Source organism: Amia ocellicauda, chromosome 8 (genome assembly GCF_036373705.1).
Source record: "Amia ocellicauda isolate fAmiCal2 chromosome 8, fAmiCal2.hap1, whole genome shotgun sequence".
Classification (NCBI taxonomy): domain Eukaryota; kingdom Metazoa; phylum Chordata; class Actinopteri; order Amiiformes; family Amiidae; genus Amia; species Amia ocellicauda.
The window spans coordinates 25,198,808-25,214,161 of record NC_089857.1 but is presented as its reverse complement, the minus strand read 5'-3'; the positions used below and the strand labels follow the sequence as shown (position 1 = coordinate 25,214,161).

General features: G+C 34.9%; 1 protein-coding gene across 1 annotated transcript; it reads right to left on the bottom strand.

The window, feature by feature from the left end:
- Positions 1 to 1,873: 1,873 nt before the first annotated feature.
- On the bottom strand, positions 1,874 to 12,710 carry cplx4a (complexin 4a). The gene is made up of 3 exons (XM_066710786.1): positions 12,362 to 12,710; positions 5,973 to 6,060; positions 1,874 to 3,054 (listed from the first exon to the last, which is right to left on the bottom strand). Exons 1-3 carry the CDS (start codon positions 12,526 to 12,528, stop codon positions 2,827 to 2,829), a joined length of 483 nt encoding a protein of 160 aa, XP_066566883.1. The 5' UTR covers positions 12,529 to 12,710; the 3' UTR covers positions 1,874 to 2,826.
- Between the last annotated feature and the right edge of the window lie 2,644 nt (positions 12,711 to 15,354).

Here is a 15,354-nt window from a genome sequence, read left to right as displayed (position 1 = left end):
AATGTGTGATTTTAAATCTGTAACCTAATCATAAACGGAGAAGAAAGACTAATACTAAAAGATGGTATCACAAGATCTACACTAACGGGATAAAAGGAATAAATGAACACCTGGATTCCATTTCAAAATCTCTTTAAAGTCTCTGTAACATGAGTAAAGGGAAAAAAAAAAACCATGACCTCAGGAGTCACCGAACAGGGGCCTACAGCATTAAATTAATCAAGAGGATTTTTCCCAGAATCATTCCATTTACACTGCAGATCAGAGCGTTTAATCTAATTGTTGAAATGCACTTACATAAGCAGTGCAAATTGTTCAAGCCTCAAATATTCTATTATTCTGAAAATAAATACATAGTTTATACACACACTAGCCAAAGAATTGTGTCTATAATTTCATTGCAGGACTAACAGATGATATTGGTGGATCAATAGAAAAATAAGTCCATGCTACAAAAACATTTGATGATGCCCAGTCCCAGGGAACAAAAGTGTTATATAGAAGAAAGGGGCATTACTGAAAAATAACTCTTAAATGTTTTTACATAACTGTTCCTTTTCTCTTACTATTTTAAATTACATATGAAATCATTAATTAAATTATGCAATCAATAATTTTAATATTTTTGCAATGTGAATTAATATTTGTAATGTTCATGTTTTTGAACAATTGAAGGGAAATATTTGTTTTAGATTTCTTCATTATCTGTTGAATGTAATACAAATTTGGTTATATAAATGGTAATATAGCTGGTAATAATATGGTTATAAGTTATTTATCTTGATATATATTAAGTGACATTATTTTCAATATGCTTTATAATATACAAATTTGGGTAATGGTGTTTTATAATTAAAACAATTCTGTAAAGGCAGAACATGTAACCATGAGAATTATTATGTTCTAATTTGTATCTTTGATTACAATTTAAGCTAAAGAAGACATATGCTTCAGTATTTATTTTTGAAATGTAATCTAGTATACATAGATTAACTTCCCTCAAATTGCAAATTCTAAGATCAAGACCTGCAGTTGATTTTCCATTAGATAAAGATCACATTGAAAGTTCCCATTCCCATTAAGTACATTATTAACTGAAACATTAATTTGCTTTGTTTAAATGTAATGAGAAAAGACATAGTTCTGGGTTTCCAAACCTTATCCTCAGTACACTAGTATAGTAGACCTGCATCTTATGTGGAGGTTACGTTCCTGGCCCCCCACCTGAAGCTAAAACCGTGTATAGCCAAGACTACTCTTATAAACACTGCCAATCGTACCCTACATACACCACAGTAAAATATTTACAGTAGTTTGTATATGTAAGCATTCATGTATAGGTACTATAATTTGCTTTTAAATCTACATTATAGGGCAATACAATGAATACATTTTTATACTGTACTCACCATGATGATCATGCTGATGATTGTATGCTGTAATGCAGCAGGATACGGTGTGATAACTAAAAATTGCACGCTTAGTTGTCGCGCGGCTGAAACATAAAAATATAGTTTTTCTTAATTTTTAAATTTATTTTAGTGTATTTTTTGCCAACCACGTGAAGCTGAGACCACGTAAGTAAAGTCTGTGTAAGATGCGAGGCAACTCTATTATTTTGTTCTTAAAATAAATAAACAAAGTGTCATGCAAAGAAGCATGTGTGAAATATTTGATTGATTAGTTCCATTTACTCATATTATTTGCTTTTCCCTGCCTGGACAGTCTTGGACACTTTCCACAGTGCATAGTGGGTTTGTTGTTTCTTGTGTAGTGCAGCTCCGGCCCTAGGACCATCTACCTGTGAAAGTTATTCAAATTATTCAAGTCCAATGAGCAATGTACACAACAGAGCATTGTTCTATTCAAGGGAGATTCTTTAAGGCTCCTTTTACATTTAATATGCATGGAGTAAAATAATGTTAATTACATAGAGCACCAATCTGCAATGTTTCTGTTTTTAATTAATACTAAGAACATTTACATTCCAGAAAAATAATAATATGACTGAATGTGATGTTTCTCATTACACATGACACTATTGCTATAGAGAAAATAGTTATGTTTGTATACTAAACTACAATATTGTGTTATGTGTACTTAATTTCTTCTCCAATTTCCGTTTTTGTTGCCAAATGTGACAGGGACCTATACAAGTGTCAGGCTTTAGTGCACAGTACCACACAAGTGAATTGGTCTGAAGAAAAAATATAGGAATATACAGATTATGTAGTTATAAGTATATATAACTTACATGCCTCTTAACTACATGTAAAATTGTGGCTTTAAATTGCAGATATACAGGATTCAAAAAGTGGCATTACAACATTGTCAAGATCAATAACAAAGAAAACATTCTAAACATATATCTTTATTCAGACAGCACATATATTTTTTTTTCTTCTATACATTAAATATAATGTATAAGTCAATTTAGAGCATGTGAGGAATATCATGAAAGCTGAATGTTTGAATAGAAATTGCTTTCAAGATTTCTGTGGACAGTTCTCCCTTACCTGATTAGAACAGGAACATCTTAAAACTGGTTTACTGGGATGAATCTTTTGTTGGCCACTTAAAAACTCTCCAGGATGATGTGCAGGTTTTGGATCATCCAAACATATCTGCACACAATCCCTACTGTAGCCCTACACCTAACCAATAATTTAACTGCAGTCCTAATCCTTCCTCTAACTCTAACCTAACCATAAACCAAACCCTAATCCTAACCATAAAACATTGTCACTGCAGATACCATACATATTCTTAAATACCTGGTGAGTTTTAAAATGGACAGATTGGTATTAGGAGCTATTAGCTTTTCTATCACATTACAGAGCATTTCTGTTCTGCCGCTGCTTTCATTTCTGTAAAGGTGGCCTGGGCTTTCTCCTTGATTTGGTCCATGTCCATGTTTTGGAGGTTTTGCATCTGCCCAAGAATGGAGTCCTTCTCCTCCTCCTCTACTGCATCTTCATCCACCATCTTTCTCAGCTCTTCAGGTACATCCACATCATCTCCTGCCATCTGGATTGTGTTCTCATCTTGTTCACTCTGTGGACACCAATATCAAATTTATTCCCAGGAACAATGCTTATTACAGCTCTGAATGCTCCAAATTGAACAGTATGATTGACCAACAGCTTAAAGTACTTATGCATTCTTTCCATTTTGTAAAGATGAACAAAACCATTTGTTTCAGTGTATCTGGTGTTTACTTGCAGCAATAGTTTATACCAAATACATTCTGTTTATATTTAATTAATTAGGAGTGTCATAAATTTGTCACATATATTACTCAAAAATACAGGTACATGGTATCATAGATATCAACATATTTTGTAATATTAATATTTCTGTTTTGCCAAGGATTTTTAAATAAACTTGAAATATTCTAATTGTAATAGTAATGAAAAACACTTTTGTGAGAGTGAACAATTAGACCGTTAAATAAGTATGGTAGTTAAAATAGAATAACACTAAATATTGTATATAAGAACTGTATTATTAAAACATACAAGTTTCAGTTTATCAAGTGACTGTAACACACCATAGAATAGAGAACAGTCAGTGCTAGGAATGTGACATGTATTTCCCTGATTTTTCAAAAGCTGATTGTTTTGGTTTTTAAAGTAATATATATATATATATATATATATATTTATTTATTTTTTATTTTTTCTCCACCTCTGCATTGCTGGGCAGAAACAATCAGTACTCTTGTAAATCCTCCTCAAATCTGCTCTATCCTTTTAACAGCTTACATACAGAGTAACACAAAAATATATTTAATGCTGAATTTGGCATTTCACTCCTGATTCTATTGTTTTGCATTGAATGGTCTTTGTATTGTGTTTTACTTGCAAAGTCAATGTAACTGTATTATAAATATTTAAGCAGCAACACCTCTAATATAAAGAAATTTTAGCAATATCCATGTATGAATAAATCAGAACAGCTCAGAAAATATATTCAAAACCTATATTAATTAAATAATTGAAATATTTTTTACTATAGTTTTCACTATTACTGTAATTTACTTAAAAGCCCAACATAGTATTAACTGAGTATTACATTCATGATGTGCACTCATCTTATTAAACCTTGACAATCAATGCATTGCACCAGTTTTTATCTCATTAGCAACCTTATAACATATGCATTCCAAAGTGTGAGATGAGGACAATCAAATTATTCTTATCCACTTTTCCGCTTTAAACCCAGACAGTAACAATAATCATTAATCTTCAATTGACCCAATTGAATTTAAGCATAAGTATTTACACTATAAATGTAAGGAAGGGAAATCATTATTTTTGTGAAGTAGAAGGAAAAGATTTTTTAGAAGTAATTTGTGCTTCTGACCCTGTGGTTGGTCCCTTAATTACCAAGGCTCTATCAGAATGTGCATAATCTCCATAAACCCAATGGCCATCAATGGGATATTGATGGGTTATCAAACCGTCATCTCCAGTCCGATCTTCTGTGGACAACCAGAGAGAAATTGAATTGGTGGAAATGTATAGAGAACAGCAGAAGGCCAAGCCTCTAGTATAGGAAAGTTGAAATTAGGTCTAAAGGATGCATATTTTCACATTCTGATACATTCAGCGCACTGGAAGTATCTTAATTTTGCTTTAGAAGGAAAGTATTTGAGATCTGTGTCCTTACATTCAACCTGTCCCACGCTCTTTTTCCAAGTGCGTGGATGCCATTCTGCCCCCCTGTGACTGCAGATATTGTCCTGAATTATGTGAATGATTAGCTAATTTTTGCTCAGTTGCAGGAGCTTGTAGTGACTCACACAGGGTTGGTCCTCAATCATCTCCATCAGTTGCACTTCAGAGTCAACTCTGAAAAAAGCTGTCCGACACTGCACCAAAAGCTGATAGTTCTAGGACTGTGTCTAGACTCAATTGGAAGGGAGGCCAGCAGTTGCTGACGTTCAACCGTCTGGTGTGTAAGCTGTTCCTATGGGCCTCGATCAGGGCAGTTCTCTTCTAGGGGCTAACCAAAATGGTGGTGGACCTCCTGCCGAGAGGAGGCCCCCTGGTTTCCAAATGCCATGTTCACTAGCAGGTGGTGCAGTGAATCTGGGACCGGATTGACAGGGCAAGTGACGATCTCTTCATGTTGAAAGAGTTCGCTCACTGACCGCTAGGGTCCATCATCCAAGACCCAGCCAGTCCATTTTGAAACCATACGCCTATTAGTGGCCTGCTGTATGCATTTCCTCCAATTCCACTTCTCCCAGCTGTCGTGGAGAAGGTTAGGAGTGTAACAGTGTTGCTAATCGCATCAAGTATAAATTGGGTTAGGTCAATCTTGATATAGATGTAATACAATGCAGAAGCTTTGTGTTTTTTGTATTGCCAGTCTCCATTGTTCCTATAGATTATGTCCGGATTTATATTTGTTGGCTTTTCCTGAGGTAGTTAAATGTATTCATATTTTCACAAACTGTATATGTTGAAATATATAAGTTGCAAATTATATTTTGTTGAATAATATATTTATATATTTATCACAAGGAGCATATTAAATTTAAGCTCTTATAAGATGTATCTTCAAAAAATATGTAATGACATCAGTTTCAATAGGTTGTCTACATCTGAAAATCTAAAATATATACTGCTCAAAAAAATTAAGGGAACACTCCAAGTTCAGAAATCAATGTTAAGTGTTCCCTTCATTTTTTGAGCAGTATATTTAAAATAAACATTAAAATAAACTGGGAGACATAGTGGTGGGACCCAGGTTCAGTTTGGTGTGGCATTTTCTTCCTGTGGGTTTTCACTGGGTATTCCAGTTTCCTCCCACATCTCAAAGATGTCCTGTTAAGGTTGATTGTCTACTCTAAATTGACCTGTAGTGTTTGAATCAGACTGGAAGGGTGTACACGTGCCCAGTGTCTCCCAGTTCAGCTTTGTACATTTTCACCTAGGCATAATTATCTGTTAGCAACACCTTACCTTTGGCAGTCTATATTTTTCTCGCAAATGCACCCTCAGAGTTGCTCTTTCTGCTTTCTTATTCAAAAACTCTGCATCCCTTTCCATCCTGCAGTTAAAGCGAAATAAACGTTAAAGTTCTGGCCAGTATTGCTAAATTAATTAACTTTCACATGTGCCCTTGGCTATAATTAGTTGCTCTGTGAGAAGAACGGCACATAATGCTGTCCCCACTTCTGATTCAGATTCTTAAAGAACAACAGCAGAAAACATCAGTGATACCTCAAACACATCAGCTGCAACATGCTGTTTATTTCAAGAGAGTAAGAGTAAAATTCTGCATATTGTCTCTATTAATATGTATACTTCTAACATTTCCATAAAACATACTCCCAATACTCATTGGCACAATGAAACTTGCAACTTTGAAAATTGAACCAATTCCAAATACAACATTTACCCCATGTTATGTTTTTATATGATTTTTGTATTTATTTATTTAGTTATTTATTTATTTGATTGATTGATTGACAGACACCCTTATCCAGGTGACCTAAAGTTTACACAGTTTACAGTTACAGTTTTGTTATTATCCCATTAAGGCTTACATAGGTTTTAAATGCAAGGTGAGGAAATATTTTCCTTGACAAATTTGTGTGTCAGATTTATATTACAAAATTAACATGAAAAGTAACTGTGTTGACAATGTATTATTTGATCTTTGCCCGCTGGATATTTGTACTGCTAAACACGATTATGCTGTGCAATCCATTTTATAAGTTAATACATCAGGATCCACTAACAATTAAACATCACATAATTATTTATAGTAATGTGGTGACATACTAAATCATTTAATGTGTACAGAAGCTATTGAAATCAGAACCACAGTTACAATTTAATTTGGAAGGACCTAGGTTCCTTAGCAACCATAACTTGAATTAGATAAGAAATAGAAATTGAAGGGAAAAAAGGACATTTTAATGTATACACACTGACTGAACCCACTAAGCCTGGGATTGTATGTTTCCCTGATATGAAGGATGTGTTCATATCCAAGTTAAAACATATATTGACATATACAGTTAGGTTCATAAATATTTGGACAGTGACACAATTGTCATTATTTTGACTCTGTACGCCACCACAATGGATCTGAAAGGAAACAATCAAGATGTGCTTTAAGTGTAGACTTTTATCTTTAATTTGAGGGTATTTACATCCAAATTGGGTGAACGGTGTAGGAATTACACCCATTTGTATATGTGGTACCACCAATTTTAGGGGCTCAAAAGTAATTGGACAAACTAACAATCATGAATTAAATTGTGAGTTCCAATACTTGGTTGCAGATCCTTTGCAGTCAATGATTGCCTGAAGTCTGGAATCCATAGACATCACCAGATGCTGGGTTTCTTCCCTGGTGATGCTCTGCCAGGCCTGTACTGCAGCTGTCTTTAGTTCCTGCTTGTTCTTGGGGCAATTTGGCTTCAGCAAGTGAAATGCATGCTCAATAGCATTCAGGTCAGGTGATTGACTTGGTCATTGCAGAACATTCCACTTTGTCATCTTAAAAAATTCTTGGGTTGCTTTCACAGAATGCTTCGGGTCATTGTCCATCTGCACTGTGAATCACCGTCCAATGAGTTTTGAAGCATTTGGCTGAATCTGAGGAGATAATATATCCTTCAACTTCAGAATTCATCCTGCTGCTTTTGTCAGCAGTCACATCATCAATAAATACAAGGGAACCAGTTCCCTTTGGCAGCCATACGTGCCCATGCCATAACATGCTTCACAGATGAGGTGGTATGCTTCAGATCAAGAGCAGTTCCTTCCCTTCTCCATACTCTTCTCTTGCCATCATTCTGGTACAAGTTGATCTTTGTCTCTTCTGTCCATAGGTTGTTGTTCCAGAACTGTACAGGGTTCTTTAGATGTTTTTTGGCAAACTCAAAATCTGGTCTTCCTGTCTTTGGGGCTTACCAATGGTTTACATCTTGTGGTAAACCCTCTGTATTTACTCTGGTGAAGTCTTCTCTTGATTGTTGACTTTGACACAGATACACCTACCTCCTGGAGGGTGTTCTTGATCTGGCCAACTGTTGTGAAGGGTTTTTTCTTCACCAGGGAAAGAATTCTTCTGTCATCCACCACAGCTGTTTTACGTGGTCTTCTGGGGCTTTTGGGGTTCCTGAGCTCACCAGTGCGTTCTTTCTTTTTAAGAATTTACCAAATTGGACTTTGGACTTCATATTGAGGGTTAAATGCAAATTCCATACTCAATTTCTCTCTCTAAAGTTTCAGACTTCAGGCAGTTATTGACTGCAAAGGATTTGCAACCAAGTATTGAAACTCACAATTTAATTCATGATTATGTTAATTTGTTCAATTACGTTTGAGCCCCTAAAATTGGGGGGACCAAATATAAACTTCCTACACCGGTCACTCAATTTGGATGTAACTACCCTCAAATTAAAGATGAATGTCTACACTTAAAGCACATCTTGATTGTTTCCTTTCAAATCCATTGTGGTGGCGTACAGAGTCAAAATGACGACAATTGTGTCACTGTCCAAATATTTATGGACCTAACTGTACCTCTGTTTTTTAAACTACAAAGTCCCTTACTGGTAAGTGTCTTTCAAATACAATTATGCATTTTATATATATCATGGGCTTTTTATTACAAATAAAAATGTATAACAATTGTAAAAATTGTTATGAGCCTTGATTTACCTTAAGATGCATATAAATGGTTACTTTAATTATTACTTAAATATAGTTATGAAACAAACACATCAGCTCATGGTGAACACCCTGCGAATTGAAAATACTGCATATTGGAGTTACAGAGAGATAGACAGATAGAAAGAGAGAGAGAGAGAGAGAGAGAGAGAGAGAGAGAGAGAGAGAGAGAGAGAGAGAGAGAGAGAGAGAGAGAGAGAGAGAGAGAGAGAGAGAGAGAGAGAGAGAGAGAGAGAGAACAAGAGCATTGCTTACATGGTTTAAGTTCATAGCAGTCCGGGTGATTTTTCGTCATTTTTAAATGGAAAGCACTTTTGCTTATCTGCATTATGGAATGAATCTCCACTGATCATTAAGATAATATCAGCCTTGTATTGGTTGATTTGACAGTGTATGCAAGGTTTGCATTGGCCAGTTTAAGCTGGTTTAGGGCAGCGTAAATGCTGACTTTGAGTTGTCCTAACATCACTCCAGTTCCAGAGGTGACCCTGGGCCAGCTTACAACTATCCCAAAGGCAGTGTAAAGACAGCCAACCTCAGGTTGACTCACAAATGAACAAAAGGTTACATTCCTTCTGTAATCTGACAGTCCATCTGAGACACAGTTGATTTCACAGTTGTTATGCTCTGGAATTAGACTAGATGTATGAGAGAAGAAAGTCTCTTTCTGGAATATATTTTATATTTTTGATTATAAAATATGAAACATACTAGCAAAGTCAATGCTATGACAAATTTGATGTTTTCTAATATGTATTAGGTATTTCCTTTTCAGTATGCAAGGGCACTTGTACTAGTGCACTTACATTAGGTGTTTTTTTTTTTGGGGGGGGTTGTCTGGATAAATCACATCGGAACGCATTCATTGCTGTAATTGTAAGAATCATTTCAGTTTTTCTTCACCTTCATTGCATCACCTACAGAAAAGCAAATAATTCAACATTAACTTCCATAATTTAGCAAGCTTTTTTTTAATTAAAGGGTAATGTTTAGTTTAATTTTATTTTGGTTGGAGGCTGTTATTAATTTGCAAATTCTAAGCTTAATTCAACTTTGAACTTTGGGATGAGAAGCATGGTTATTGGTGAACATAATATTACGAGTGGATTGTGTGTGGTGTTAATACATCTTTACTTCTCTCATTCTTTCCCCTGTACAAAGTATTTTTGCATACAAATATATTGTTTTTAATATTGGGAAGATTCATTTAGGTATTGTGTGAATGTCGACTAGTCTAAATATACTTGCGTCTGGATTTTAAATCTACATTGTAAATCTGAATGTACCAGTATCTGAGATTTTCACCTTTAAATGAAACCCAACTTGAACTTTAAACCCAACTCACTGTGTTTGGTGTTGGAACCAAGAAATCAATGTTCATGTAAAGAATAAGTTCAACACTTAGAAATAGCACATCAAATAGACACGGTTATTATTAAGCATACATTTTTTGTGAGCTACTTGTAGGCACAGAACATATTGTTATATTTTTATATTACATGCTTTCCTGAGAGTATATTCCCTATTTTAAATTGACTGTAAGTTAATGCACTCATGGTTACAAATGCTCAAGTAGAATGTATGATGGGGCAAATTGTCATGGGGTGAATTGTTGTGGGACGAATTGATGTGCTCCCATGGAGAGCTGCCATTGGATTTACAATGTACTCCAGGCATTCATGTTTTTGTATACAAAAGTTTGTCTCTCATTCTGTTTAGTTCAATATTATGTTAATAACACATAGAGTAAAAATAGAAGAACATCTGGTGTTTTTTCAGTCTTGTAGTGGCCTTCATGACAGAAGAGAAGCTTGAATGTTTTAGCAATTACAGAAACAATTTAATTTGTAATTTTGGTAATTTGTTTAGTCACCTTTATGTTTGAATGTATCTTAATTCTTGTACATGCTACATCATGAGGGAAAAAGCATTAATAAATACATTAATTGGCAATATATGTTATTAGTGCCATGTTCTTGTTTCTTTCTGACAAAAAATAAATGACAGAATTGGAAGGGCAACTGTTTTAACTGTTATATTATTTAATATAATACAATATTTGTATTCTACATGTTGACATGGTTTGTCTTCTTTCACGGAGGTTTCAACTGCTTTAGCATGTTGTTGACATCAAAAGGAGCTTGAGTGCATGACCTTTAACTTCAGGAGGCAGTTCTCCTATGCTTTAAAGTATCTTCTGCATAATTAAGGATTCATTTAATTGTCAACCAATCTCACTGTACTTTTTGGGGATTTTACATCAAGGAATTAAATTAGATGTTCTTCTGTAAACATGTTAAGATGTCAACTGTTTAAATGCAAGTTTGTATATTTCAAAACGTGTCACACATTTGTGTTTGAATTTCCAAATAACATGTTCTCCAATGTAGGTTAAATTGCTGAAAATACCTTTGAAAACAGTTTTGAGGTTCCATAATCTTCATAATAAGCCTTAAAGCTTAGTTGGAGTTTTAAAAATAGTAACAGTACAATCATGTTAAGGCAGAGCAGAAGGTAAATATAGAACATGCTTGGTTTTATTTAAAACCATCTTTTGCAATGGATACAGCATCTGAAAACATTTATAGGCAATAATTTCATTAATTTAATTGTTTTTTGGGTGTAAGGATAAACTCATACATGACATAATTTCACATGGATCTCCAAGACTCCTCCCTAAAACCTCTCATATTGTATTACTCCTATTACTATTTATACAAATTAGAATAATAATAACACAAATTTGAATTAAAAAGTGAAAGTGTACAATTTTTACATAATCTGGCTGTGTCATGTACCATTTATCTTGCCTACCAACTAAACAGATGTCTTGAAAATGGGCTTTAGATGGCAGAGCATGAGCAGAACATTAATTCCAGTGATTCAGTTATATGTTTGCTAATGATTATATTCACAGATTGTCTAGTCTAGGTTTACAAGGGAAGAGAAGTCTATTGCTAGAGTTAATGATTCTCCATGTCTGGGCTTAATACCACCATGAAGTGGGCTGAATTAATACAGCAGTCAATTAAAAGCTGTTATACACATTAAAAAACAAAGCACTGCTACATTGTTTTCTATAAGTTGACAGATGTGTTGAAATTGTTCCATCTTGTCAGTATGATGTGGATCTGAATTAATCAAGTCCTGAATTAAAAATAAAACATACAATCCTATGGTGGAACACATGCATTGTTTTCTTCTACACTCCATAAGCAGAGGTCATGAACAGTAAGGGGATATAGTCAGTCTTGATAAGATCAAGGTTACTCTGAGGAACTTCTTAAACGGGGGATTGACCGCACCGTTTGCCCACATCTCTTTCCTAGACATTCCTAATCTGCACACCGGCCAAGCAACAGTCCCAGGGCTTTGACATACAGCACAGAGGGGGATAATGGGGTTTTAAAAAAGAAAATGGACACATATGAAGATATAGTGACAGATGTACTATTACTTAATTCTGTGGAGAAACCAAAACCACCATTTGCCTTTCATTTTTGAATCGATTGAAACACAGATAACAACAATATTGTCATCACATCTCATTTCCGTTTCATATTTATATTACTTTCTATTAATTCTGTTTAGAATACAATGTCTCTACCTATGTATCACATTTTAGTTTATTAGGATTTACCAAGTGAACGGTTGGCACTTACTTCTCCTCAACCACTTGTCTCTGGTACTCCTCATACTCTTCTCGGGTCATCCCCGCCGCTGCCGCTGGGTCTGCGGGGGCCCCACCCTCTTCTTTCTTCTCCTCACCTCCACCAAGACCCAGGTTCTTCACCTGGCTGCTTACCATACTTTTCAAGAGGAAGGACATGGCGCTCGCAGTTCAGACCCTCACTCTGTACAAGAATAACAATTACTCCTCTTTTCCCAGTTTTATGAAACACCTTGCTTTGGTCTCCCAAATAACAAATCCAACAAGAGCCTATGTAACAAGCCTGTGGCTGCCCGTCTGTGTTGTCACAGGCACACTGACAGCGGAGAGTAGAAGCCAAACAAAAAAAAAAAAAAAAAAGAAAAACAGTTATGCCGACCATAATCTGGATTAAAACGTCGTACTCTTCTGCTCTAGGAAGGCAGATGGTTTAGATTATGCCAAAAACCAACAGAAAATTAACAACATTCTACTATTCATGTTAGGGTAATTCAGAGAGCCATGATTGTGGACATTTTTAAAAGACAAATATGTGTGAAGGAAATTATTACATTGTTCCTATATGCACTATATCGTTCCAAATACAGTTAATCATGTTACTTAAGCAGAGACAGCCCACGTGCCAAGAGTGGTTCAGAGGGATTTATATTTATGCTGCTGAGCCAGAGAAAGAAACAGAGGATTACCAGACGTTGTTTATCTCTCAGAGCTGGGCCAACGTCATTTCTCCTGCTAGAATGTTGTAATGGTACAGAAAAGCATGAAAAGGGTATTCACGCTTTACCTTAGTAATTGCACCCAGCAAAGTTATCAGCACTAATATCTGGAATCATATTAAAGCTAAATTAAACTCCTCTACCTTCATATGATCTGCTTTCTTCTCGTTTCAAGATTATTTATGTCATATGGGGGGGTGCAATGGTGTAATACTTTTTTTACTGTTTCTTTCTGCCATCCTATATGAGAGGATACAGTACATATTACAGTGTGGCTTTTTTCTGTACAAAAGATGGGCAGTGCATGATCCTCAGGGCTTTCAGAACCAAATTCAATGGTGATATTTTGTGTAAAGGAATTTTGTATTGCTATGATTGACCTAGATAAGAACAATGCAATATCTTTGGTATACCACTAAACTCTACGGTGGGTATTCATCCATGTGGATCTCTTGTGAAAACAGTATTAGCAAATGGAAAAACAGGGATATCAGTGAAAATCTGCAATAATCCTGGTAAAACAAAAAGTTTTTGTCTTCTACAAGTTCTCTTTTCAGTCCACTTCACTTCTGTATGTGAAGCATTAATAATTGTGTCTGATGTATGTGCCAAGAGTAGTACACTACATAAGGCTAGCAAACTTAACTGTTTAAGTAAATGGTGACAGAAATTAATACATTTGTATTGTACTATTCCAACACCTATTCTGAATTTCTTGGGTATTCAGAATGCTTTCTGCATGAAAACAATAATTACAGAAGATGATTTGAATGATAACACTGGAGTGCTGGTTTAAGATATAATTCCATTATTACACGGTCAAGGGAAGATAATCAAGAATAGCAACCCTTGTCCTGTGTCTAATGTGATTAAGTAGAAATGCTGTAACAGTGTTAAGTATAGGTCAGATAATTCTTGATCAAGATTAAGATTTATAGTAAAAGGCAATTAATCATTCCCTATAATTTCTAAGATTGTTCATTGTAATAAACCATGGTCAAAGTTAACATACTATATTTGAAACAATGGTTTGGCTATGTATAATCAGGAAGGATAAAGTGGATGTGTAATTCAATTTAGGCGCTACTGGCCAATAGTCGTTATTACCCAGCTTTGGGTAAAAGAGTCAGAACAGATTACATTTGGAAATCAATAAATCTTTTCAAAAGTATGGAGCACCGGATTTTCAAGAAGTCAGTTTTCATGTTTCCCTTTCTTGACCTACAAACTGTGTGTTCATGATATAATAAGTTATCGTATTAACACATACGTGAATCACAGACTTATAATTGCTAAGGTAAGTGTCATAGAAAAGATTTTTGTAGGAATGAAATCACAATCATAGAAAACAGAACGAAGGCCTACTTTTCAGGTAGTGTGAAGTCATTAGGAACAATATGTTTTACACCAAGGTCAGAAAGGAATAATGTTAAGGAAATGGCACATTGATTATTTTAGAGATGTCCTTGGTCTTCAGGGCTTACAGTACTTCTCTATTAGGAGCCACATAGTGCCATAGTTACAATCTTTCTGTATCTTTGACCTACAAGATGAATGTCTATTTACTTATTTAATTGAGCTTTTCAATAAATAATAAAAAACTAGCAATTTCACTTATTGTGGAAACTATTTTTTTTTTTGGAGGGGGGGCAAATAATGTTTCAGTTAGAGTTAAATGGCTTCTTAAATATGACTAAAGCTTATTTACTTTTACTTAATTCTAGGAACTCTGGGGGCACAGCACAGCAGGTTTTAACCATCAAATTTACAGTGGATAAAAAGGTTAAATTGGTTCAATCAAGTGAATAATTATGTAATTAGATGCTCAGATGCAATCAATGGTAGCGTTACAGAGGAATGAAGCTGAGGAACCCTGACTGATTTTAGACCTGGCCCGGTTTTGCAGATTCTCTCAGGGAATTAGTGTGAATTACATTAATTGATTGTATGCCAGTATAATTTTGAAATCAAGTTTGTTACGACATGACAGTAGAAACAATGACACTGGTTTCTGTAAACTTGTTATACTGTACATGATTTTCCATATAATAAAAAATAAACTGCCACAGCTCTGATCCTGGATGAACATAAGAAGAGGTTAACCTGACAGATGTAGTAGTATTTCCCTTGCAATTCTATGTAATCCTCTTCTGATAATAAAGAGACAGATAGGGAGAGAGGTCTATCAATCCTGGATTAATTGTGCAGAAAACTCAACAAGCTTTAATTTTACTAATGGAAAAGCTTTAGAGAAATTCTGGAGCTGCCA

What these genes read in the sequence shown, in the direction of transcription:
- cplx4a (XM_066710786.1), bottom strand. Translation starts at nt 12,528, where the DNA reads ATGTCCTTCCTCTTGAAAAGTATGGTAAGCAGCCAGGTGAAGAACCTG. An exon ending in AGACAAGTGGTTGAGGAGAA is followed by an intron (nt 6,061 to 12,361) that starts GTAAGTGCCAAC and finishes CTTTAACTGCAG; the next exon opens with GATGGAAAGGGATGCAGAGT. An exon ending in AAAAATATAGACTGCCAAAG is followed by an intron (nt 3,055 to 5,972) that starts GTAAGGTGTTGC and finishes TGGTGTCCACAG; the next exon opens with AGTGAACAAGATGAGAACAC.